Below are 26128 nucleotides of genomic sequence, written 5' to 3'. Positions count from 1 at the left end.
AGGGAAGTTTGAAAAAATTCAGTTTGTTTAGTCTGGAAAAGAGAAGACAGAAGGGACATAACCATTTTCAAGTATATAAAAGGTTGTTACAAGGAGGAGGAAGAAAAAATTTTCCTTCACCTCTGAGGATAGGACAAGAAGCAATTGGCTTAAATTTCAGCAAGGGTGGTTTAGGTTGGATATTAGGAAAAACTTCCTGTCAGGGTGGTTAAGCACTGGAATAAATTGCCTAGGGAGGTTGTGGAATCTCCATCGGTGATGTTCCCCTGGTTTTATCTGGACCAGTGATCTGCTAGATCACTCCAATCCTTGACTCTGGGAGCCAGCCTTACCCTGCTCTGCTGTGAGAACCCCCACTCCTGGGCTGTTCACGCACAGCCTCTGGCATGTAAGCTGCTTGGATTGTGCAACCGAATGACACTAGCCAATATCTCCGGTCCCAGACAACTCTAGGAACCTCAGTCTTGCAGTGTGTCCAGTTATGCCCGCTGTACACTGCAAGCTTATGAGTTTGTCAATATAACAAAGAAATTGATATGCACCAGGCTTGTTATCCCAAGGGGAGTCTCTGAAACGCTTCAAACCAAAGGCACTGCTTCAGGTAGAATAAACAAAATTTATTAACTACAAAAGATTTAGTGATTATAAGTCAAAGCACAACAAGCTGGATTTGGTTAAATGAAATAAAAACAAAACACATTCTAAGCTGCTCTTAACACTTTCAGTGCCCTTACAAACTTAGATGATTCTCACAAACAGGCTGGATGGTTGCCTTTCAGCCAGGCTCTTCCCTTTGATCAGTGCTTCAGTCACTTTGGTGGTGATGTCTATAGATGGAGGAGGAAGAGCATGGCAAACGTCTCTCCCTTTCTTCCCTCTTGGCTCCCACCCCCTTCAGGGTCAGGTGAGCATTACTTCATCGTATCCCCAACTGACCAAAGGAAGGGGGGTGACTCAAGAGTCCAACGGATCCTTTGTTGCTGCTTAGGCCAGTGTCCTTTGTTCCTGTGAGGCTGGGCTGGCTTTGTCCCATACATGCCCTGATGAGGTGTGAACTGCCCCTTTGTTCTTGGAGAGTTTTGCCTGGGCTTGTTTTAAGCCATGAGGATACATTTTCAGCCTCATAACTATATATATAAAATTACAACCTCGAACTTCAATGTTCAGTGCATCATGAGCCTTCCGAAGACACCTGACATGACAAACTTTACATTAGACACCACACCATCATATAATGATGAACACAGGGGTGCAGGCTGTTCCCCCGAGATAGTGTGTCACACCATCATTGGAGACCTTTAAGAGCAGGTTAGACAAACACCTGTCAGGAATGGTTTAGATAATACTTAGTCCTGCCATAAGTGCAGGGGACTAGACTAGATGACCTCTTGAGGTCCCTTCCAGTTCTATGAGTCAAGAGAGATCATGTCCTAAAAATCACAATTTTTTATTCCATTTTGCATTCTTCTTTGCTTCAGTTCCAAAATGGTTTCACTGGCCACTTGCTCAAGGATTTGCTAGGATCAGTTGATTTAAAATCTGAGTGATTTTTCATTATTTGTCAAACTCCATTTATATGGAAATTGGAATCAATTAAAATGCATAAAAACAGCATTTTAAAATTGGTTTATTTAATAAAGCAACCTTAAATCTGCTGAATCAGATGAAAAAATTATCAAAACATGTTTCATATTTAAAACTAACTCATTTATTAAAGCAAGTATTATCTGTAGTTAGTGATTAGAACTGATTGTTTCTAGTCACCAAGTCATTGAAAATTTTAGAAAAAATCTCATAAGAACGGCCGTACCGGGTCAGACCAAAGGTCCATCTAGCCCAGTATCTGTCTACCAACAGTGGCCAATGCCAGGTGCCCCAGAGGGAGTGAACCTAACAGGCAACGATCAAGTGATCTCTCTCCTGCCATCCATCTCCATCCTCTGACGAACAGAGGCTAGGGACACCATTCTTACCCATCCTGGCTAATAGCCATTTATGGACTTAGCCACCATGAATTTATCCAGTTCCCTTTTAAACATTGTTATAGTCCTAGCCTTCACAACCTCCTCAGGTAAGGAGTTCCACAAGTTGACTGTGAGCTGCATGAAGAACTTCTTCCTTTTATTTGTTTTAAACCTGCTGCCTATTAATTTCATTTGGTGACCCCTAGTTCTTGTATTATGGGAATAAGTAAATAACTTTTCCTTATCCACTTTCTCCACATCACTCATGATTTTATAGACCTCTATCATATCCCCCCTTAGTCTTCTCTTTTCCAAGCTGAAGAGTCCTAGCCTCTTTAATCTTTCCTCGTATGGGACCCTCTCCAAACCCCTAATCATTTTAGTTGCCTTTTTCTGAAACTTTTCTAGTGCTAGAATATCTTTTTTGAGGTGAGGAGACCACATCTGTACACAGTATTCGAGATGTGGGCATACCATGGATTTATATAAGGGCAATAATATATTCTCAGTCTTATTCTCTATCCCCTTTTTAATGATTCCTAACATCCATCCTGTTTGCTTTTTTGACCGCCTCTGCACACTGCGTGGACATCTTCAGAGAACTATCCATGATGACTCCAAGATCTTTTTCCTGATTCGTTGTAGCTAAATTAGCCCCCATCATATTGTATGTATAGTTGGGGTTATTTTTTCCAATGTGCATTACTTTACATTTATCCACATTAAATTTCATTTGCCATTTTGTTGCCCAGTCACTTCGTTTTGTGAGATCTTTTTGAAGTTCTTCACAATCTGCTTTGGTCTTAACTATCTTGAGTAGTTTAGTATCATCTGCAAACTTTGTCTCCTCACTGTTAACCCCTTTCTCCAGATCATTTATGAATAAATTGAATAGGATTGGTCCTAGGACTGACCCTTGGGGAACACCACTAGTTACCCCTCTCCATTCTGAGAATTGACCATTAATTCCTACCCTTTGTTCCCTGTCCTTTAACCAGTTCTCAATCCATGAAAGGACCTTCCCTTTTATCCCATGACAGCTTAATTTACGTAAAAGCCTTTGGTGAGGGACCTTGTCAAAAGCTTTCTGGAAATCTAAGTACACTATGTCCACCGGATCCCCCTTGTCCACATGTTTGTTGACCCCTTCAAAGAACTCTAATAGATTAGTAAGACACGATTTCCCTTTACAGAAACCATGTTGACTATTGCTCAACAGTTTATGTTTTTCTATGTGTCTGACAATTTTATTTTTAACTATTGTTTCGACTAATTTGCCCGGTACTGACGTTAGACTTACCGGTCTGTAATTGCCGGGATCACCCCTAGAGCCCTTTTTAAATATTGGTGTTACATTAGCTAACTTCCAGTCATTGGGTACTGAAGCCGATTTAAAGGACAGGTTACAAACCTTAGTTAATAGTTTCGCAACTTCACATTTGAGTTCTTTCAGAACTCTTGGGTGAATGCCATCTGGTCCCGGTGACTTGTTAATGTTGAGTTTATCAATTAATTCCAAAACCTCCTCTAGTGACACTTCAATCTGTGACAGTTCCTCAGATTTGTCACCTACAAAAGCCAGCTCAGGTTTGGGAATCTCCCTAACATCCTGAGCTGTGAAGACTGAAGCAAAGAATCCATTTAGTTTCTCCGCAATGACTATATCGTCTTTAAGCGCTCCTTTTGTATTTCGATCATCAAGGGGCCCCACTGGTTGTTTAGCAGGCTTCCTGCTTCTGATGTACTTAAAAAACATTGTTATTACCTTTGGAGTTTTTGGCTAGCCGTTCTTCAAACTCCTCTTTGGCTTTTCTTATTACACTCTTGCACTTAAGTTGGCAGTGTTTGTGCTCCTTTCTATTTGCCTCACTAGGATTTGACTTCCACTTTTTAAAGGAAGTCTTTTTATCTCTCACTGCTTCTTTTACATGGTTGTTAGGCCACGGTGGCTCTTTTTTACTTTTTACTGTTTTTCTTAATTTGGGGTATACATTGAAGTTGGGCCTCTATTATGGTGTCTTTAAAAAGGGCCCGTGCAACTTGCAGGGATTTCACTTTAGTCCCTGTACCTTTTAACTTTTGTTTAACTATCCCCCTCATTTTTGTTTAGTTCCCCCTTTTGAAATTAAATGCCACAGTGTTGGGCTGTTGAGGTGTTCTTCCCACCACAGGGATGTTGAATGCTATTGTATTATGGTCACTATTTCCAAGCGGTCCTGCTATAGTTACCTCTTGGACCAGCTCCTGCGCTCCACTCAGGATTAAATCTAGAGTTGCCTCTCCCCTTGTGGGTTCCCGTACCAGCTGCTCCATGAAGCAGTCATTTAAAGTATCGAGAAATTTTATCTCTGCATTTCGTCCTGAAGTGAAATGTTCCCAGTCAATATGGGGATAATTGAAATCCCCCACTATTATTGGGTTCTTAATTTTGATAGCCTCTCTAATTTCCCTTAGCATTTCATCATCACTATTGCTGTCCTGGTCAGGTGATCGATAATAGATCCCTAATGTTATATTTTTACTAGAGCATGAAATTTCTATCCATAGAGATTCTATGGAACATGTGGATTCGCTTAAGATTTTTACTTCATTTGAATTTACACTTTCTTTCACATATAGTGCCACTCCTCCCCCTGCACGACCTGTTCTGTCCTTCCGATATATTTTGTACCCCGGAATGATTGTGTCCCATTGATTGCTCTCAGTCCACCAGGTTTCTGTGATGCCTATTATATCAATATCCTCCTTTATCACAAGGCACTCTAGTTCACCCATCTTATTATTTAGACTTCTAGCATTTGTGTACAAGCACTTTAAAAACTTGTCCCTGTTTATTAGTCTGCCTTTTTCTGATGTGCCAGATTCTTTTTTTATGCGACTGTTTATCATCTGATCCGGCCCTTACATTATCCTCTTCCGTCCTCTGCTCCTGACTATAACCTGGAGATTCTCTATCATCAGACTCTCCCCTAAGAGAAGTCTGTGTCCGATCCACATGCTCCTCTGCAGCAGTTGGCTTTCCCCCATCTCCTAGTTTAAAAACTGCTCTACAACCTTTTTAATATTTAGTGCCAGCAGTCTGGTTCCACTTTGGTTTAGGTGGAGCCCATCTCTCCTGTATAGGCTTCTCCCATCCCAGAAGTTTCCCCAGTTCCTAATGAACGTGAACCCCTCCTCTCTACACCATCGTCTCATCCACGCGTTGAGACTCTGAAGCTCTGCCTGCTTACCTGGCCCTGCGCGTGGAACTGGGAGCATTTCTGAGAATGCCACCATAGAGGTCCTGGATTTCAGTCTCTTCCCTAGCAGCCTAAATTTGGCTTCCAGGACATCTCTCCTACCCTTCCCTATGTCATTGGTACCTACATGTACCACGACCACTGGCTCCTCCCCAGCACTACACATAAGTCTGTCTCGATGCCTCGAGAGATCCGCAACCTTCACACCAGGCAGGCAAGTCACCATACGGTTCTCCTGGTCATCACAAACCCAGCTATCTATGTTTCTAATAATCGAATCTCCCATGACTAACACCTGCCTTTTCCTAGAAACTGGAGTTCCCTCCCCCGGAGAGGCAACCTCAGTGCGAGAGGCAACCCCAGCACCATCTGGAAGGAGGGTCCCAACTACGGGAAGGTTTCCCTTTGCTCCCATTGACTGCTCTGCTTCCCTGGGCCGTTCTTCCTCCTCTACAGCGCAGGTGCTGTCTGAGCGGAGGTGGGACAATTCTACAGTGTCCCGGAAAGCCTCATCAACATACCTCTCTGCCTCTCTTAGCTCCTCCAGTTCCGCCACCCTGGCCTCCGAAGTCCGTACATGGTCTCTGAGGGCCAGGAGCTCCTTGCACCGACTGCACACATACGCCACCCGCCCACAGGGCAGGTAATCATACATGCAACACTCAGTGCAATAAACTGGATAGCCCATCTTCTCAGAACTCATTCTTTATTCATAGATTGGAAGAATGAAATAAGGTTTCCTGCTTTTTCAATTCCCAGTTAGTCTTTCAACTTTGAAAGAAGTAGCCATGACACAGTAAAATAACTGAAATATAGAAAATATTCTTTCTGCATCTGCAGAAGAGGCTGCTGCTGTCAAAAGCTGGTTTAGCGCTGCAACAAACTCTGGCACCAGGTACTTAGCCAATGACTTCCACTAGTTCAGTGGTTTGACTTTCTTTAAAACTTCTGCAGCAAGCATGTACTGCTTGAATATTATCTTCATTTAACTTAAATTATTTTACTAGATTATAGTACATTTTTGCTTACCACAGGTCATACATTTAATTTTAAATACTTTAAAAAATAAACCTATTTAAATCAAATTCTTATTTTTTAAAACAGTTTTTATCCATCCTGTTGGTAGAACTAGAAATGAATAAATGTCTTACCATCCCAACTCACGCATACTTCAGCAGGCAGTGCTACTGGCTACTAAAATGTCAGAACTGAAGTGAGGGAGAGAGAGAAGGCAGTGCTGTAGAGGAACTGCATGACTGCTCTTGTGCTTAAAGAAGCAGCAGCACCAGCCTCCTCTCACCAGGCTTCTGGGACTTTCAGAGAGAGAGTGAAGGAAGCACCCTTGTTTGGAGCACAACTACAGGAGATTGTCTCTGTAGCTGCTCCGACTCTGACAACTGGAACACTGCCTGGCCGCAGCTGCTGCTTCATGGTATAAATATAATGACTTCATGTCCTGGCAGATCCTGCCCTAGAGCGTGAAGGGACGAGACACTCAAACACAAACTCAGTCTCAGTTTTAGGAAGTTAGGGTTTTTTTTTTCTTAATTAAGATGCCAGATTGGGATCTGTTTATGGACTCAACATTTTTTGAAAAATGAAATGTGATGAGCCATAGGAACAATGTTAAAGAAAAGATACTTTTGTGATGGTGATGGCAGGAAGAAGAATAAAAATACACGTCTGCAGTTTAATACTACTTTAATTTCTAAAATATAAATTGAACAATACTGCTCTGGACCCTGCAAAAATGGAATGGGAAAGACAAGCTAATGGCTTTTCTCTTTCCCTCTTAGAAGAAAGTAAATTATAGAACTGAAGGCAGAAAATGCTCCCACCGAAGAGCTAACTGCACAAAACTCCCTTTTATCATTTTGTATCTAAACCTCCCTCTTGGTTGCAGGTGCAGAGGTTGGAATCAGTACTTCTCGTATCCATGCCCGTGGGCCAGTGGGAATTGAGGGGCTATTAACTACAAAGTGGTTGCTGAAAGGGGAGAATCATGTTGTTTCTGACTTCTCTGAGCATGGGAGTATGAAGTTTCTTCATGAGACCCTTCCTCTCCCTCAGAGAAACACCATCTAGGAGCATCTGAGGAGAGCACATGAGTGTGAAATGTTTACTGAGGATGTTCAGGCTTCAGAGCTCTCTCTGGGGAGAGAGATTGTACTTCACCTTTGGACACATTGTCTCTACACTTTGGCTCCTCCAGGTTTTTCTTGATCACTGAAGTAAAATTAAGACAAACTGATTTTATCTGTGCCTGAGAGTTCTTGCTCCTGCTCACTGTTTTCTTGTGTAGCAACAAATGCAGCTGTTGCAGACAGGGTACCCTGATACTACAGCCCTGCTCTCTCAAACCATAGAAAGGACTCAAAGCCTCTCCTCTGCCTTCATTCCTTTCTTTGCTCTCTGTGGTACAGTATGTGTGTGCTTGGTTTTAGGGGTGGAGCCATTTGTTCTTCTTAATGCCTGCCTGTTGGTTTAAAACATCACTTTTGCTTTTCTGTAACTCTTCAATTCAGAGAGAAGATATGGCATTTCTGAACTTGTCTTTAAGCCTTAGGATCTTGGCAGCTTTTGAAAATTCAGAAGTGCTGTAACAAATATTTTGTCTGTATTTAAATGTTAAATAACACAACTGAACGAATATTCCAAATGTATAACAATGTTTTGACCAAGAGATCCTTTTTAATCTGATTTCTTTTAATTGCTGACTAATATAGATAGATTTCATAGTTGTATATTATGTCGATTTCATTATCCTTTTATGAATATTTGTAACAAATATTTTTGCTCTTGGATTTTATATGAAACATAATCACCTCCAAAAGAGAATGGAAACAATATTTTAATTTCCTTGTTTTTCAAAATAAAGTTAATGCAAAATGGTTTTGGATCTTAATGTGTGGATTGCTTGATATAAAATTGTAATTCTCTTGGGTGAGTTCCCTAATTAAGGATGCCAAATATACGGAGGCTGTTGGTCCCATGATTAAACTTTTCACCCATGCATTTTGTTACTATTTTAACTTTTCACAAAAAAACAAAAAAACCCAGTATATTTAATACAGTGTAATTCTGCTAAGAAGGGTTAAGGGCTTGTGTACTTCAATTCCAAACTGCAGATGCATCTGGGTTTTTTAAATTTAGACTTCATTTTAGGAACCTCATCTGTTCTCATCTGTGACAAAGTGGGAATTTTTTGTAATATTTTTATGATGCCTATGTGTGTCTCGGTTTCCCCTATATGCTGCATTGTTACCTAGTGGGTAAAAAAGGAACTGTTTGCTCTTGGGGCAGGCTAAGACACAGGTGTGAATGGTGCCTAGACATCTGGGGCCTTAGGTCCCATCTCAGTGGAGCACTTGAGAAGACAATGGCAAATCCAGTGACCACACGTGGACAACTAGCAACCAGTGATCCAGAAAAATATGAACTTCCCCACCGCTCAATAGGGAGATAGAGCCGCATCTCCCCAGCTTAGAAGCAAAGGATTGGGGAGAGGGGGGAAATTAAGTGTTGGCTGCTAGAGGCAGCTGGGGCACACCTGGGAGTCTGACAAAGGAGATCAGATGGAGGGTGTCACCGTGCCTCTGTGGGTCACAAGTCAGAATACCAAATTCAGGACAAACTGCTGAGAAATAAGGCAGACACACTCCAAAACATGGTTATTCTCCCATAAGATATTCCAAACCAGCAACAAAAGTAAACTTATTTCACCACACTGGCTAACAAGAGGTCAGAAAAGCAGTCTCCTTAGGCATTCCAGTTCTTGTATCACCACCAAAAACACTAGGCTTAATGAAGAGTGGTTACTTAAAACCAATTTCATCGAACAAAAGGGTTCTTCTGATCCCAAAGGACCAGCCATGCACCTAGGTCAATATATTAACTCAGATCTTACCCAATAATCATGCTGTTGCCAATCCTTTAGTATCTAGAATCTAAAGATTTATTTATAAAAAAGAAAGAAAGGCGAGACTTGAAATTGGCTAAAGGAATCAAATACATACTGTAGCAGAGCTCCGACCTTGTCCCCGTGGGTCCTACACTTCCAGGCAGTTTATGCTAGCCTCAGAGGCTCACTGTGACCCTCCACGTAGTCCTCTCTGTAGGGACAGGGTACAGTCTACTGAGCCCTTTTCATCATAAACCAGCAAGGAGGTTGGTGAGAATTCCCACAGTCTCTGTTGTCCCTACTGACTTATTCAAGAACAGTTGAATCTCCTGTCCTGACAGGGACCCATCTTCCCTTCCCAGGAGGTGTTTCTTTAGTGGCAGGTTGGGGGGAACCCAGGCCCACCCTCTACTCTGAGTTCCGGCCCAGTAGGGTGACCAGATGTCCCAATTTTATAGGGACGTTCCCAATTTTTGGGTCTTTTTCTTCTATAGGCTCCTATTACCCCCCACGCCCTGTCCTGATTTTTCACACTTGGTGTCTGGTCACCCTACGGCCCAGGGAGCCTAATGGCAGCAGCTGTTGGCAGCTGACCTTTCACTGCCAGAGTTGCTACATTTCCCTGGGCCACTTCCCCACAGCTCCCCCACTTCTCTCTCTCTCTCTGTCTCAGTGCCTTCTTCACCCTTATCTTAGGGCTCCCTTTCCAGTGGTTTCAGGGTGTCTGCATTACTCAGCCCTTCAGTCACGCTTCCTCTCCTTTGGCTCCCTGGCTCTTTTTGTCCTGACTGGAGTGAGCCCTTTTATAGCATCAGAGGGGCCTTAATTAGAGTCAGGTGCTTAACAGCCTCACCTGACTCTTAGCAGGTTAATTGGAGTCAGGTGTTCTCATTAGCCTGGAGCAGCCCCTGTTCTGGTCAGTCAGGGAACAGAAAACTGCTTATCCAGTGGCCAGTATATCGGCCTTCTACTACTTTGCTGTTCCAAACTGGCCTGGGTCTATCACAATAAAATACAGTAACTCCTCACTTAAAGTCATCTCAGTTAATGTTGTTACATTGCTGATCAATTACAAAAAAAAAAAAAAAACAAACAGGAATAAACCTTCCTCTTAGTCTAGGGAAAATTCACAAGCTAAAACAAAAGATAATACAACACATTTCCTTCCTATTACTTACAATTTGTAATAGATGCTTAGTTCAGGTATTGCTTTAGATGTAGTTTCCCTGCCCTGGTTCCTTGCTGTCCCAGAGAGAATACATCAAGAGATTTAATTTAATTTAATAATTGGAGATATACCAATCTCCTAGAACTGGAAGGGACCTTGAAAGGTCATCAAGTCCAGCCCCCTGCCTTCACTAGCAGGACCAAGTACTGATCACAAAACAAAAACCTTCCCCCAAAGATTTGAAGGTATCTTCTCCCCTTATTGGTCCTTTTGGTCAGGTGCCAACCAGGTTATTTGAGTTTCTTAACCCTTTACAGGTAAAGGAGGGATTTTTATGCTACCCTTAACTGTATGTTTATGACAGGTCCAGAGTGACCTAGACAAATTGGAGGATAGGGCCAAATGAAATCTGATGAGGTTCAACAAGGACAAGTGCAGAGTCCTGCACTTAGAAAGAATCCCATGCACTGCTACAGGCTGGGGACCGACTGGCTAAGCAGCAGTTCTGCAGAAAAGGACCTGGGGATTACAGTGGATGAGAAGCTGGATATGAGTCAGCACTATGCCCTTGCTGTCAAAAAGGCTAACTGCATATTGGGCTGCATTAGTAGGAGCATTGCCAGCAGATCGAGGGAAGGAATTATTCCCCTCTATTTGGCACTGGTGAAGCCACATCTGGAGTATTGCATCCAGTTTTGTCCCCCACTCCCACTACAGAAAGGATGTGGACAAATTGGAGAGAGTCCAATGAAACTGAAAAGGGGCCTGGGGCATATGACTTACAAGGAGAGGCTGAGGGAACTGGACTTATTTAGTCTGCAGAAGAGAAAAGTGAGGGGGGAGTTGATAGCAGCCTTCAACTACCTGAAAGGAGGTTCCAAAGAGGATGGATCTAGACTGTTCTCAGTGGTAGCAGATGACAAAACAAGGAGCAATGGTCTCAAGTTGCAGTGGGGGAGGTTTAGGTTGGATATTAGGAAACACTATTTCACTAGGAAGGTGGTGAAGCACTAGACTAGGTTACCTAGGGAGGTGGTGGAATCTCCATCTTTAGAGATTTTTAAGGGCCAGCTTGACAAAGCCCCGGCTGGGATGATTTCGTTGGTATTGGTCCTGCTTTGAGCAGAGGGTTGGACTGGTCTTTTCCAACCCTAATCTGCTAGGATTTGAAATCATTGGAAGGTCCTCAGTCCCTTGGTTAGAATGCACCTGTTAGTACAAGGTCATCATAGTTCAGAGATTTGAGCAGGAAAGAGGCAAAAATGGAGGTGTTTCCACGGCCTTTTATAGCTTCTGCCAAGTGAAGAGAAACCCATTGTTCGTGTGGAAAACTACAGGGAACAAGATGGTGTTTGGAGTCACATGGGCAAGTCATGTCCATGCATGCTTTTGCTTAGTCATAGTATAGGCCATCACAGGAAAGGCCATTAAGTGTAGATAGGCATCGCCCATGGTCCATTGTGAGTTAAGTGTTGCTTGATGAGCCATTTAACTTGAATAGGCCCTTCAAGATGTATTGGCTAAACACCTTGTTGGTCTTTCCACAGGTGCAAACATTTGAAATACAGGTACAGAGTTAATAATCATAACTCAGATCAGGGCCGGCTGGCTTTTTTGCCATCCCAAGCAACAACAAAAAAAAAAAAAAAAAACAGGGTGCAGGGAGGCCAGAGCAGCGAACCAAAAAAAAAAGATGCAAACTTTCAGTTCCACTTTTTTGCTGCACTTAGGCTAGTGGGACTCCCTGCGCTGCAGACATGCCCCGGGCAGTGGACTGCGTACCCCAGCTAGCCAGGGGTGGGGAGGGAGTGGGGAGGAGAAAGAGAAGGTGGGGGTGGCCAAGGCTTCCTTCAGCCAGGGCACTCACCACTCCACCCCTCCCGCCACGCCATCTGCCAGGAGGGCTCCGTGCCATTCCTGCCCGCAGGTGAATTGAAAGTCAGTTGGCGGGGAGGGAAGGACACGGGCTGCCGGGCTTGCTGCAGATCTGGCACCGGCTGGGGCAGATGGAGCGCACAGCCAACTCCCAGCACGGTGCTCCACGCCGCCGCCACCGCCTACAGCGGTGCACTGAAAGTCAGCGAAACAAAAGAAAAACAAACAAAAATAAAAAAACCACCAGGGCGCAGGGCAGCCGGAGCAGCGAACCAAAAAAATAAAAAATAAAAGGCAGCCGTGCCACCCTAAGATTGGATGGAATGCTACCCCTTAGACTCTGCCCTCCCCCACTCCCCCGCACGAGCTTGCTCGGCTGCTGCCTGTAGCCGGCTCTGCTTCAGATACAGAAATGATACATGCATACAAATAGCATAATCATATTCAGCAAATTATAACCTTTCCATAGACACCTTATCTGACATACTGTGTGCAAGATTTGTTACAATTATATCACAGTGTTAGCAACAATGATCTGCATGGTCATATTTTAATCAGATAATGTCAGAGGGACAGCCAAAGCTTGAAAACTAGTGTTCACTACATGTTGGCTGGACTCTGGTTGCCCAGAAAGGACTGTGCTTTAACCTTCATTCCTCTATGCTAAGTTCGTCCTATGCTGTGTTTCAGTTGACTGATAGACCCGTGCTGGTTGACAGCACTGGCTGAGTGTGCCTGCAGATGCTTATGGAAGTGTGCTGCCTCATCCCCTTACTTGGTCCAGATGCCATAGAGGTGCACAGTCAGCTGGATGGAGTTGATGCTAGGGACTATGAACAAGTCAAAAAGGCTTTGCTGCTTAAGTTAGAATTGACACCTGGGGCTTATAGGAAGCGGTTTTGGGGGTGTGCAAAAGACCCCCAGGTGTGGCCTACATTGAAGGTACCACGCTGATAGGAGACTATCTCCACAAATGAGATAAGGGTGTAGGTGTCACTACACTGCAGGATTTCTATGACCTGGTAGAGTTCCAACCCAAGGAGATCTGTCCCCCACAAGCTTAACATGTGATTAGTGGACAGGAAGCTTAAGGCTTTGCATAGTGTAGGTCAGTTGGCAGATGTGTTGTGGCAAGTACGTCGGGATATGAAGCGAGAAAACCAAAGGGGAATTGCATAAGCATGGGTCCTGGGAAAGGGAACAAATGGAGCCATCCCAGAAGGGGGATTTGGGTAAACCCAAAGCGTGGTTGCGGCCAGTGGGTGGGGAGACCTTATCCAAGGGATCTGAGAGCCCTGAGATGTAACATCTGTAGGTGGGCAGGGCATAAGTGGGCAAAATGCCCAAGGCTTGTTGACATAAGTTTTGCCCAGGACAAAGAGGTTATATCATATTCTGCCCAAGCAAGGCAGCCTGTAGTTCAGGCCTAGAGAGGGAACTGTGTGACTGAACTTTTGGAGTGAAGCAGTCACACAACCAGCCCCTCAGGAGGTGGAGGGTATACAGGAGTTGGTGGCAGATGTGTACTGCTGCCTGGAGTGGGAGGTGCCCATGTCCTGCTGCATGCGTCACAGCAGGTCCAGCTCCTAGGTGGGGGTGGCTACCCCCTCCCTGAGCACTGGCTCCACAACCCTATTGGCTGGTTCCTGGTGTGTGGGAGTGGTGCCTGTGGGCAAAAGCCTCATGCCCACCCCTGCCACCCCGCCTAGGAATCGGACCTGCTGGCTGCTTCCGGCACACAGTGCGGTGCCAAGGCAGGCACGCAGCCTGCCTTAGCCCGGCTGTGCTGCTGACTGGCAGTTGCTCGCGGTAAGCCTGAGCCCCAAACCCCTGCCCCAGCCCTGAGCCCCCTCCTAAACCCCAAACTGCTCATCCCTGGCCCCACCCTAGAGCCTGCCCCCTCCAGCCCAGAGCCCATACCCGCTCCTTCACCCCACCCCCCGGCCTCAACCCACAGCCCCCTCCCACAGGTGAAATCCCTCGCCCTCCCCACCCCCCAGCATGGAGCCCCCTCCTGTACCCCAAACCCCTCATCCCTAGAGCTCACACCCCAACTCCCTCCCTGAGCTGGAAGCCCCATCCCATACCCTGAGCCCCTCTTTTCTGGCCCCGCACCCCCAGTTAGAGCCCTCATCCCCTCCCACACCCCAACCCCCCTACCCCAACCCAGTGAAAATAAGTGAGGATGGGGGAGAGCGAGCCACTGAGGGAGAGGAAATGTAGTGAGTGGAGGAGCAGGTCCACAGGGAAGGGAAAGGGCTAGGGTGTTCAGTTTTGTGCAATTAGAAAGTTGGCAACCCTAGCAGGGCGAAGAGGTGCGAGCTGCAGGCGGGGGTCCTCTGGGCAGGGGGCAGAGCGGTACAGGCAGCAGGGCCTCAGGAGAAGGGGGCGAAAGTGGCATGAGTGGCAGGCGGGGGGGGGCATCGCGGGAGGGGACAGAGAGGTGTCAGCAGCAGGCGGTGGGGCCTTGGGAAGGGAGAGAGAAGCACAAGCATTGTGCAGAGTGGGCCAATAGGGAGCTGGACCTGCGGAGGGGGGAAGGAGGCCAAGCGAGGGCAGAGCAGAGGGACAGGACTCCCCCACCCCTAGGGAGCGTCTGGTGGTCATCCCAAGCCTCCCCAAATGCAGGACTCACATGCCACCCATGTTCTGCTGTACTCTCCGGGGCTCAGATTCATCTGATCCCCAGTTGGAGCAAAAGGTGGTGGTTAAAAAGGACCTGGGGATTACAGTGGACAAGAAGCTGGATATGAGTCAACAGTGTGCCCTTGTTGTAAAGAAGGCTAATGGCATACTGGGCTGCATTAGTGGGAGCATTGCCAGCAGATCGAGGGAAGTGATTAGTCACCTCTATTCAGCACTGGCAAGATCACATCTGGAGTATTGCGTGCAGTTCTGGGATCCCCACTGCAGAAACGCTGTGGACAAATTGGAATCCAGCAGAGGGCAACAAAAATGATTAGGGGGCTGGGGCACATGACTTAGGAGGAGAGGCAGAGGGAACTGGGATTTAGTCTGCAGAAGAGAAGAATGAACGAGGATTTGATAGCTGCTTTCAACTACCTGAAAGGGGGGTTCCAAAGAAGATGGAGCTAGACTGTTCTCAGTGCTACCAGATGACAGAACAAGCAGTAATGGTCTCAAGTTGCAGTGGGGGAAGTTTAGGTAGGATATTAGGAAAAACTTTTTCACTAGAAGGGTGGTGAAGCACTGGAATGGGTTACCTAGTGAGGTGGTGGAATCTCCTTCCTTAGAGGTTTTTAAGGTCAGGCTTGACAAAGCCCTGGCTTGGATGATTTAGTTGGGGTTGGTCCTGCTTTGAGTAGGAGGTTGGACTAGATACCTCCTGAGGTCCCTTCCAGCCCTGATATTCTATGATTTTATGATTCTAATGGGAAGACATTCCAGGGACAGAGCTCTTATCAAATTCTGTGTGGTAAAACCCCATTGAATGCTGAAGGGCTGTGTAACCTGGGTTAAGGTTCCAAATGTGGAGCCATTTTCTCTACCTGTGGTTCAGATCCTTGCGCAGATGCAGGAAGGATTGAGGTGGCTGGTGGTTCTACTGTCTTTGATTCACATAACCACCCTTTATTACTCCTGCCCCCAAAACAAAGAGACTGGGGATCCCACAGCAGCTAAAGTGACCATTTGTGCAGGCAGTCAATCACATTAAGCAGGGTGGGTGTGCCCAGGCAAATGAGATCAGCCGCTGAAATCCTTTTCCACAGCTCACTACCAGATGTCAAGGTAGTGCTCATTATGACTTTGCTTACACTTGCATCCTTCTCAGCAAGTTGTCAGGGCCCAGGGAAAGGAAAGTAATAATTTTCCTGAACTACGATTAACATCCAGGACGGTGAATTGCCTGTAACCAGAGATTCTCGGCCCTCAATGCTCTTCCTTCCACATTACTGGATGTGAGTAATTGGTCAGTGGGCTGTGTTCATTGTTTATAGTGACTCTATCTTCCTTTGGAGGATGTGAGCATTTTGGTTAGGATAAAGGCAAGGGGAAGGTCGGACAATAGTCTGCTATGCAACAGCAATGCTTAGGGATATGGAACAACTTCCATGCACGATATTAAAGAAACTGGGACTCTTCAGCTTAGAAAAGAGACTAAGGGGGGGCATAGGATAGAGGTCTATAACATCAGCCATGGGTGGAGATATACTCAGTAAATGCTCTTTACCCCCTCACATAACTTCCAATGGAATTAATAGACCCGTGGTTTAAAAGAAACATAGAGAAGTACTTCACATAACACAGAAATTAGCTAACTGCATGCATCCTCTCATCCAGGATGACAGTCCACATTCTTTATGAAAATATGCTTATGATATGGATATGACATAACTGGGATGTACTTCATGCAAGATGGCTCAGGTAAGATATCATTAGAAAGGTTATGATTTACTCAATGTAATTATCCAGTTTGTATGCCTGTATCATTTCTGTATCTGAAGTTAGGAATATTGCCTATGTACCTGTATTTAAAATGTTTTACTTTGGATGTCACCCCCAACTATCCCTTCAGGTATAACGAGAAAGCTAGACAGTGGTAATAGCCCATTAGCAAAGACAATGGAGTGTAAAAGAGCTTAGTCTTCCTGTGGATGCTGGAGACAGTTTATGAGCAATGAGTCACCTGGTACTGGATACCCCTCCTGCCCTTTTGGAATGCCAGTGTTTTGCCACTGGAAGACACAGGGTTTCCACCTTACACAAGAGCTATATAAGGCAGGGGAGTGACATAATCATGGTTCTCCTCTGCCTGCCCACCCAAAGAGACACTAAAAAGCACCTGGAAGCAAGAACTGAACTGGTGGGAGAAGGGTTGAGCCCAAGCTGGAAGGGCTTGTTGTGAGTAATAATACCTGAGGTCTCAAGCTGCAGACCAATGCATCTGCCTTTCAAGACTTTCTGCAATCTGCCTGTAACAATATCTAGGGTGAGAAATTACTGTTCGTAACAAATTTCTTTAAAGAAACAAGCTTTGTTTGTGTTTTGTTTTACATTGCCATATTTGTAAGCCCCCTCCCCTGTGGTAGTGACCCCTTGTGGCCAGGCATGGCAGCAAACTATATATGTACCCGCCCCACCCAACCCAACATCACTGATGTCAAAGAAAAACTCAGTTCTCGCTTTTTGTTTGGGTGCAGCAAAATCAAATTCTTTATTATTTCTCCAGTAATTACCATGGAGGGAGAGGGTTAGGGTTAGGGTTAGGGTGAGGGTGAGGGTGAGGGTTAGGGTTAGGGGTAGGGGTAGGGGTAGGGGTAGGGTTAGGGGTAGGGTTAGGGGTAGGGGTTGGGTTTGGGGTTGGGTTAGGGTCAGGGTCAGGGTTTAGGGTTTGGGGTAGGGGTAGGGTTAGGGTTAGGGTTAGGGTGAGGGTTAGGGTTAGGGTTAGGGGTTAGGGGTTAGGGATTAGGGTTAGGGTTAGGGTTTAGGGTTAGAGTTATGGTTAGGGGTAGGGGTAGGGGTAGGGGTAGGGTTGGGGTTGGGGTTGGGGTCGGGGTCAGTCAGGTGAGGGTGAGGTGAGGTGAGGGTAGGGTTAGGGTTAGGGTTAGGGTTAGGGTTAGGGTTAGGTTAGGGTAGTAGTAGTAGTAGGGTTAGGTTAGGTTAGGTTAGGTTAGGTTAGGTTAGGGTTAGGTTAGGGTTAGGTTAGGTTAGGTTAGGCTTAGGTTAGGTTAAGGGTTTAGGTTAGGTTTAGGTTTAGGTTTAGGTTAGTGAGGTTAGGGTTAGGTTAGGTTAGGTGGGGTCAGGTCAGGGTTAGTAGGTTAGGGTTAGGTTAGGTTAGGTCAGGGTCAGGGTCAGGGGTTCGGATTAGGGTTATGGTTAGGGTTGAGGTAGGTTAGGTTAGGGTAGGGGTAGGTAGGGGTAGGGTAGGGTAGGGGTAGTAGGTTAGGGGTAGGGTTAGGGTTAGAGTTAGGGGTTAGGGTTAGGGGTTAGGGTGAGGGTGAGGGTGAGGGTTAGGGGTAGGGTTAGGTTAGAGTTAGGGGTTAGGGTTAGGGGTTAGGGTGAGGGTGAGGGTGAGGGGTAGGGGTAGGGGTAGGGTTAGGGTTAGGGTTAGGGTTAGGTTTAGGGTGAGGGTGAGGGTGAGGGTGAGGGGTAGGGGTAGGGGTAGGGGTTGGGTTTGGGTTTGGGGTTTGGGGTTGGGGTTGGGATTAGGGTTAGGGTTAGGGTTTAGGGTTTAGGGTTAGGGTTAGGGGTACGGTGAGGGTGAGGGTGAGGGTGAGGGTTAGGGGTAGGGGTAGGGGTAGGGGTAGGGTGAGGGTGAGGGTGAGGGTTAGGGTTAGAGTTTTTTTTGGCGCGTTGGGACTAAAAAATGGAAGAGGGGTTAGGGTTAGGGTTAGGGTCAGGGTCAGGGTCAGGGTCAGGGTCAGGGGTCGGGGTAGGGGTAGGGGTAGGGGTAGGGGTAGGGTTTAGGGTTAGGGTTAGGGTCAGGGTCAGGGGTCAGGGGTCAGGGGTTAGGGTTAGGGTTAGGGTTAGGGTTAGGGCTTAGGGTTAGGGTTAGGGTTAGGGTCAGGGTCAGGGGTTAGGGGTCAGGGTTTAGGGTTAGGGTTAGCACTCTCTCCAAGCTGTAGGGTTCCATGGGGGGCTTAGGGTGTTCGGGGGGACCCCCCAGGCGTCTCTTCAGGCTGTAGGGGTCCCAGGGGGTCTTAGGGGGTTCAGGGGGACCCCCCCAGGCCCCTCTGCAGGCTGTAGGGGTCCCGGGGGGGCTTGAGGTATTCCGGGAGGCTCCCCAGCACTCTCTCCAAGGTGTAGGGTTCCCAGTGGGGCTTAGAGGGTTCGGGGAGACCCCCCAGGCGTCTCAGCAGTCTGTAGGGGTCCCATGGGTCTTAAAGGTTTGGGGGGGGACGCCCCAGGCCTCTCTGCTGGCTGTAGGGGTCCCGGGGGGGCTTACGGGGTTCGGGGAGACACCCCAGGCCTCTCAGAAGCCTGTAGGGGTCCCATGGGGGCTTAACGGTTTGGGGGGGACCCCCCAGGCCTCTCTGCAGGCTTTTGGGATCCCAGGGCGGCTTATGGGTTTCGGGGGGATCCCCCAGGCCTCTCTGCAGGCTGTAGGGGTCCCAGGGGGGCTTTACTGGTTTTGGGGGGACGCCCCAGGACACTCTGCAGGCTGTAGGGGTCCCTGGGGGGCTTACGGGGTTTGGGGGGGACCACCCAGGTCTCTCTCCAGTCTGTATGCATCCCATGGGGGCTTAAGGGTTTGGGGGGGACCCCCCAGGTCTCTCTGCAGGCTGTAGGGGTCCCCGGGGGCTTACGGGGTTCCGGGGGACTCCGCAGGCCTCTCTGCAGGCTGTACGGTTCCCTGGGGGGCTTACGGGGTTTGGGTCGACCCCCCAGGCCTCTCTGCAGCCTGTAGGGCTCACAGTGGTCTTACGGGGTTCAGGGGGACCCCCAGGCCTCTCTGCAGTCTGTAGGGGTCGCATGGGGTCTTAATGGTTTGGGGGGGACACCCCAGGCCTCTCTGCAGTCCTTTGGGGTCTAAGGGCGGATTATGGGTTTCGGGGGTACCCCCCAGGCCTCTCTTCAGGCTGTTGGGGTCCTAGGGGGGCTTTACTGTTTTGGGGGGACCTCACAGGCCTCTTTGCAGTCTGTAGGGGTCCCAGGGTGCTTAAAGGTTTGGGGGGGGACCCCCCAGGCCTCTCTGCAGGCTTTTGGGTTACCAGGCCGATTACGTGTTTCGGGGGGACCCCCAGGCCTCTCTGAAGGCTTTTGCGGTCCCAGGGCGGATTATGGGTTTTGGGGGGAACCCCCAGGCCTCTCTGCAGTCTGTAGGGGTCCCATGGGGGCTTAAAGGTTTGGGGGGGACCTCCCAGGCCTATATGCAGGCTGTTGGGGTCCCAGGGCGGCTTACGGGTTTCGGGGAGACCCCCCAGGGCTCTCTGAACGCTGTAGGGGTCCACGGGGGGCTTATGGCGTTCGGGGGGAGCCCCCAGGCCTCTCTGTAGGCTATTAGGGTCTCATGGAGGCTTTTGGGGGGACCCCCCAGGCCTCTCTGCAGAGTGTAGGGGTCCCTGGAGGGCATACGGTGTTTGGGGAACCCCACAGGACTCTCTGCAGTCTGTAGGGGTCCCATGGGGCCTTAAAGGTTTGGAGGAGATCCCCCAGGCCTCTCTGCAGTCTGTAGTGGTCCCATGGGGGCTTAACGGTTTGGGGGGGATGCCCCAGGCCTCTCTGCAGGCTGTAGGGGTCCCTGGGGGGCTTATGGGGTTCGGGGAGACCCTCCAGGCCTCTATGAAGTCTGTAGGGGTCTCATGGGGTCTTAACTGTTTGGGGGGGACCCCCAGGCCGCTCTGCACGCTGTAGGTGACCCTGGGGAGCTCACGGGGTTTGGGGAGACCCTCCCAGGCCTCTCTGCAGGCTGTAGGGATACCAGGGAGGCTTATGGGTTTCGGGGGGACCTCCAAGCCTCTCTGAATGCTGTAGGAGTCCCAGGGGGGATACGGTGTTCGGGGGGACCCCCCAGACCTCTCTGAACGCTGTATGGGTCCCTGGGTGTATTCCGGAGTTCGGGGGAACCCCCCAGGTGTCTCTGCAGGCTGTAGGGGTCCCAAAGGGGCTTAGGGAGTTCGGGGAGACCCCCCAGGCCTCTCTGCAGTATGTAGGGGTCCCATGGGGGCTTAACTGTTTGGGGGGGACCCCCCAGGCCTCTCTGCAGTCTGTAGGGGTCCCATGGGGACTTAACGTTTTGGGGGGACCCCCCAGGACTCTCTGCAGACTGTAGGGTTCCCATGGGGGCTTAACGGTTTTGGGGGGACCCCCCAGGCCTCTCTGCAGGCTGTAGGGGTCCCTGGGGGCTTACGGGGCTCGGGGGGACCCTCCAGGTCTCTCTGCAGGCTGTAGGGGTCCCATGGGGGCTTACGGGGCTCGGGGGAACCCCCCAGTACTCTCTGCAGGCTGTAGGGGTCCCTTGGGGGCTTAACTGTTTGGGGAGAGACCCCCCAGGCCTCTCTGCAGTCCTTTGGGGTCTAAGGGGGGATTATGGGTTTCGGGGGGACCCCCCAGGCCTCTCTGCAGGCTGTAGAGGTCCCAGGGGGTCTTACGGGGTTCAGGTGGACCCCCCCAGCCCTCTCTGCAGGCTGTTGGGGTTCTAGGGGGGCTTTACTGGTTTTGGGGGGGACCTCACAGGCCTCTCTGCAGTCTGTAGGGGTCCCATGGAGGATAAAATGTTTGGGGGGGGAACCCCCCAGGCCTCTCTGCAGGCTGTAGGTGTCCCTGGGGCCTTACGGGGTTCGGGGGGACCCCAAAGACCTCTCTGCAGGCTTTTGGTGTCCTATGCGGGCTTAACGGTTTTGGGGGGGACCCCCCAGGCCTCTCTGCAGGCTTTTGGGTACCAGGGAGGCTTATGGGTTTCCGGGAGACCCCCCAGGCGTCTCTGCAGGCTGTAGGAGTCCCAGGGGGGCTTATGGGGTTTGGGGGCCCACCCAGGCCTCTCTGCAGGCTGTTGGGGTCCTAGGGGGGCTTAACGGTTTTGGGGGGACCCCCCAGGCCTCTCTGCAGTCTGTAGGGGTCCCATGGGGGCTTAACGGTTTGGGGGGGACCGCCCACGTCTCTATGCAGGCTGTTTGGGTCCCATTGGGACACCCCATTAGCAAGGTCTGGGTTTGTAAGAAAAGGTTCCTAACTAGTGGTTATGAAGGAGACAAGGTCCCCATTTTCAGGGACTGGTCATTTCTCTGGCCAGGAGGGGTGTGTCCTCTGCAGCAGAAGGTTCAATCCAGGGGGAAGACTCCAGCTCTTGAGTTTCTAGACTCCCTCCCATGTTTTTTTTCTCTCTCTCTCTCTCCCCTCTAATGTGTTGGCCAACACACACTCTGTCTGTCTGTCTCTCACTCTGTCTCTGTCCTTGCTTCTTCTTGTGCTGTCTCCCTTCATAGGACACGGATAGGAGTGCTAGGTGTGCATCCCCACAGGCTAGATCTCGGAAGCTATGAACAAATAGGAGGAGATGAAAATCATGCAGGGTATTGGGCGCTAGAGTGGAGCGGTGTCTGTGGATGTTGACTCAGTCTCTGTTCATCGAGTCGAGCGGATGTAGATGGGATGGGAGAGGGAAGCAGGGATGAGGGCAAGATTAAATGCACCAGTAGTGCTGTGTGTAGTGATGGTACTTACTTTATTAGTTTGCAGAGGAATCATCCAGGAGCCCTCACCGAACGAGAATATGCAGAAGTGGATGTGAGCAGCCTGGACATCCTTCTAAGGAGACCTCAACAGTCCTCAGGTTTCTGCCTTCTGCCTAACTGGCTGTGAGTAAGCAGTGAGTGCTTGGAATTTTTGTACTCACTGTAATTTTCTTCATAGGCCATTTCCTTCCTTGTTTGGTATGGGGCACTGTGGGATTAAGGCTGGGGAAGAGACCAGAGTCATACTTGCCAACTTTCACTGGGTAGATAAGAACCCTGAATTCACAATATTCCAAAAATCAAGCTAATCCTATTTCAAATAAGGCCAAAACAAGCCAATTCCTAAGAACCCCAGCACTCAATGACTAGATCTCTCCTGGCGTGCAGTCTGGGAATGTGGTGGGTCCGCTGTGCACCCCTGACTCTCTCTCCCCCCTTTGCCCCTGCTTGCCGGAAGTAGCAAGCTACAACGAGCAATAAGTTACAGGCCAAAACCAAGCCCGATTTGTATGTTTTGTTTTCCCCCTTGAGATTTGGTGTGTGTGTGTGACCAGAGTCTGCTGTGCAAAGTGACTATTTCGGGTGTCGTTGCAAGGGGTGCTTTCTACTTGCAGTCCTACCGGTGTAATGGGAATAGGGTTGAGGGCGGAGCCCCACTGTGTGCGGGAGGGGAAAATAAGAGCCTACCCAAAGTTGCTGACTGAAAGGGTAACTGATTTGTTTTTCCCCCTTGTGCTGGGTTTAGTAGCAAGAGAAAAGAAGTCACAGGCCAGAGTCTACTGCCCTCGTGCAATGGAAAGAGAGCAAGAGCGATGAGTCTGCAAGCGTTGTTGATGCGACGCAGAAGGCGTCCATCTGGGAGCGGAACCACCACCACTCTCAATGAGATAAGTGTCTTCTTTGGTGATCGCTCTGCTCAAGGCCCATCTTGCTCCCGGTAGGGACGCCCCGTTAGCTGGGGCTGGGTTTGTAAGAAAAGGTTCCTGACTAGTTGTGGTTACAAGAGAGACGATGTCCCCATTTTCAGGGGCTGCTCATGTCTCTGGCCAGGACCAGTGTGTCCTCCGCAGCATATTAGATCCAGGGGGATGACTCCAGCTGGTGAGTTTCTTGACTCCCTCCCACGTTTTTCTCTCTCTCTCCTCTAATGTGTTGGCCAACACACACTCTCTGTCTGTCTGTCTCACTCTCTCTCTGTCCTTGCCTCTTCTTGTGCTGTCTTCCTTCGTAGGACACGGGCAGGTGTGTTAGGTGTGCATCCCCACAGGCTAGGTCTTGTGAGCTATGAACAAGTAGGGGACCGAAATGATGCAGGGCAGTGGGCGCTAGAGTGAAGCGGTGACTGTGGGTGTTGACTGAGTCTCTGCTCTAGTGGGGCTGATGTGGGAGGCAGGGATGAGGACAAGATTTCACGCACCAATTGAATTTTTTGTAGTGAGGGCTCTTGCTTGGCTTATTTGCTGCACTTGTAGAGGAATTGTCCAGGAGCAGCAGCCGGAGGAGAAATTGGCAGACGTGGGCCTGAGGAGCCTGGACATTCTTCTAAGGAGACATGAACAGTCCTCAGCTTTCTGCCTCGTGCATAACTGGCTGTGGGTAAGTGGTCAGTGCTTGGAATTCCTCATCTGTACTTGCTGTGATTTTCTTCACACTTTGTTTGCTTCCTTGTTGGGTGTGGGGCTCTTTGGGATTAAGGCTGGGGAAGGGACCAGAGTCACAATTGCTAACTTTCACTGGGGAAATAAGCACCCCGACTTTGACAATAAGCCAAAAATCAAGATAAACCCATTTGAAAACAAGCCAATCCCTAAGAACCCCAACACTCAATGACTAGATCTCCCCTGGCATGCAGTCTGGGACTGTGGTGGGCCCGCTGTGCACCTCAACTAGCCGTCCCCTTTGCTCCTCCTTGTCCGTGCTTGCTGGAAGCAAAAAGCTACAAGAAGCAATAAGTTACAAGGCAAAAAGCAGCACAATTTCTGTGTGTTTTCCCCACAGGTTTGGTGTGTCTGACCAGAGTCATCTGTGCAGAGTGACTATTTCAGGTGTTGTCGCAAGGGGTGCTTTCTACTTGTAGTCATAAAGGCGTGATGGGAGGAGGGTTCAGGGCAGAACCCCACCATGTGGGAGAGGCAAAAAGAAGCGGCTACCCAACATTGCCAATTGTGATGGTGACTGACTTGTTTTTCCGCTGGATTTAGTACCAAGGGAAAAGAAGTGACAAGTCAGAGTCTACTGCCCCCATACGATGGAAAGTGAGCGAGAGTGATGGGACTGCGAGAATTATTGATGCCTTGAAAAAGCCGTCCAAGTGGGAATGGAAGAGTCATCACTGTCAATGAGATAAGTGTCTGTTTTGGTGATTGCTCTGCTCACGGCCCACCTTGCTCCTGAAAGGGATGCCCCGTTTGCTGAGGCTGTGTTTGTAAGAAAAGGTTCCTGCCTAGCTGTGGTTTTGAGAGAGAGAGAAGATCCCCATTTTTAGGGGCTGCTCAGTTTTCTGGCCAGGAGCAGTGTGTCCTACGCAGCAGAAGGTTGCATCTAGGAGAATGAGTCCAAGTGGTGAATTGCTTGCCTTTCCCTCGTGTTTCTCTCTCTCTCTCTCCTCTAGTGTGTTGGCCAACACTCTTTCTCAATCTGTCCTTGCTTTTCCTTGTGCTGTCTCCCTTCTTAGGATATCGGCAGGCGAGCTAGGTGTGCACCCCCACAGGTTGTGTCTTGGGAGCCATAAAGAAGTAGGAGGGGACGAAAATCATGCGGGGCAGTCGGTGCGAGACTGGAGCGATGACTGTTGGTGTTGTGGGGCTAAGACAGATCGAAAGCGACGCAGGGAAGAGGGGCTTAATTGGGCTCTATGTAGTGCAGAAGTTCTCAAACTGGGGTTTAGGTCCCGTCAGGGGGCCGTAATGTTGTTATTTGGGGGGTTGTGAAATGTCATCCTCCATACTAAACATCACTTTGCTTCCAGCATTTATAATGGTGTTGAATATACAAAAAGTGTTTTTAATTTATAAGGGGAGGGTCACACTCAGAAGCTTTCTATGTAAAAGGGATCATCAGTACAAAAGGTTGAGAACCACTGGTGTAGTGATAGTTCTTGCTTGCCTTTATTAGTTTGCAGCGGAATTGTGCAGGAGTCTCAGCTGGAGAAGAAGTTGTCAGAAGTGGACCTGAACTGCCTGGACATCCTTCTAAGGAGACATGAACAGTCCTCAGCTTTCTGCATTCTGGATAACTGGCTATGAGTAAGAAGTCAGTGTTTTCAATTCCTTATCTGTACTCACTCTTGTTTCCTTCATAGGCCGTGTGCTTCCTCGTTGGGTACGAGGCTCTTTGGGATTAAGGCTGGGGAAGGGACAAGAGTCTCCTGAGCAAAGTGACTATTTTGGGTGCAGTTAAAATGGGTCCCTTCTAATTGCAGCTGTAAAGTAGTAATGGGAGATGGGTTGAGGGCGGAGCTGTGGGATACGGGAGATGTGAAATGAAGAGACTACGTGACATTGCAGACGGAGATGGTAATTATATTTTTTTTCTTCCTTTTACTTCTTCCTTGGTACTAAACCCAGCAGTCACACATCAGAGTCTACTGTCCTCATGCGATGGAAAGTGAGTGAGAGCAGCGAGCCTGTGAGCATTGTTCATGCCAGGCAACAGCCGTCAATGTGGGGGTCGAGCAGACGCCACTGTCAGTGAGATAAGTGTCTGTTTTGCTGAGGGTTCTGCTCACGACCCATATCAGTTTCTTGCCTTTCTCTCTCTCTCTCACTCTCTTCTCTAGTGTGTTGGCCAACAATCTGTCTCTGTCCTTGCCTCTCCTTGTGCTGTCTCCCTTCATAGGACACGGG

General features: G+C 48.6%; 1 protein-coding gene and 1 long non-coding RNA gene across 21 annotated transcripts in view; both read left to right on the top strand.

Annotated features, from left to right (window-relative positions):
* ALDH18A1 (aldehyde dehydrogenase 18 family member A1) overlaps positions 1–8042 on the top strand; it is a 118505-nt gene extending 110463 nt beyond the window's left edge. For all 10 annotated transcript variants that reach the window (XM_039480992.1, XM_039480995.1, XM_039480986.1 and 7 more), the window contains one exon: positions 7107–8042. In XM_039480992.1, coding sequence (XP_039336926.1) covers positions 7107–7288 — 182 coding nt within the window. In that variant the 3' untranslated portion in view covers positions 7289–8042. The remainder of the gene's footprint in view (positions 1–7106) is intronic.
* Positions 8043–22278: 14236 nt separating this feature from the next.
* The window catches only part of LOC120368587, a 50199-nt gene continuing 46349 nt past the window's right edge, over positions 22279–26128 (top strand). For 7 of the 11 annotated variants that reach the window (XR_005582665.1, XR_005582666.1, XR_005582670.1 and 4 more), the window contains exons 1-5: positions 22279–22406; positions 23029–23384; positions 23756–23879; positions 24485–25535; positions 25850–25889. This is a non-coding gene — a long non-coding RNA (uncharacterized LOC120368587). Of the gene's footprint in view, positions 22418–23028; positions 23385–23755; positions 23880–24484; positions 25536–25849; positions 25890–26128 lie in introns of all 11 variants that reach the window. The other 4 variants (XR_005582664.1, XR_005582662.1, XR_005582663.1 and 1 more) reach the window with 4 other exon arrangements.

This window comes from Mauremys reevesii, linkage group 7 (genome assembly GCF_016161935.1).
Source record: "Mauremys reevesii isolate NIE-2019 linkage group 7, ASM1616193v1, whole genome shotgun sequence".
Taxonomy (NCBI): Eukaryota; Metazoa; Chordata; order Testudines; family Geoemydidae; genus Mauremys; species Mauremys reevesii.
This window is presented reverse-complemented; position numbering and strand designations above follow the sequence as displayed.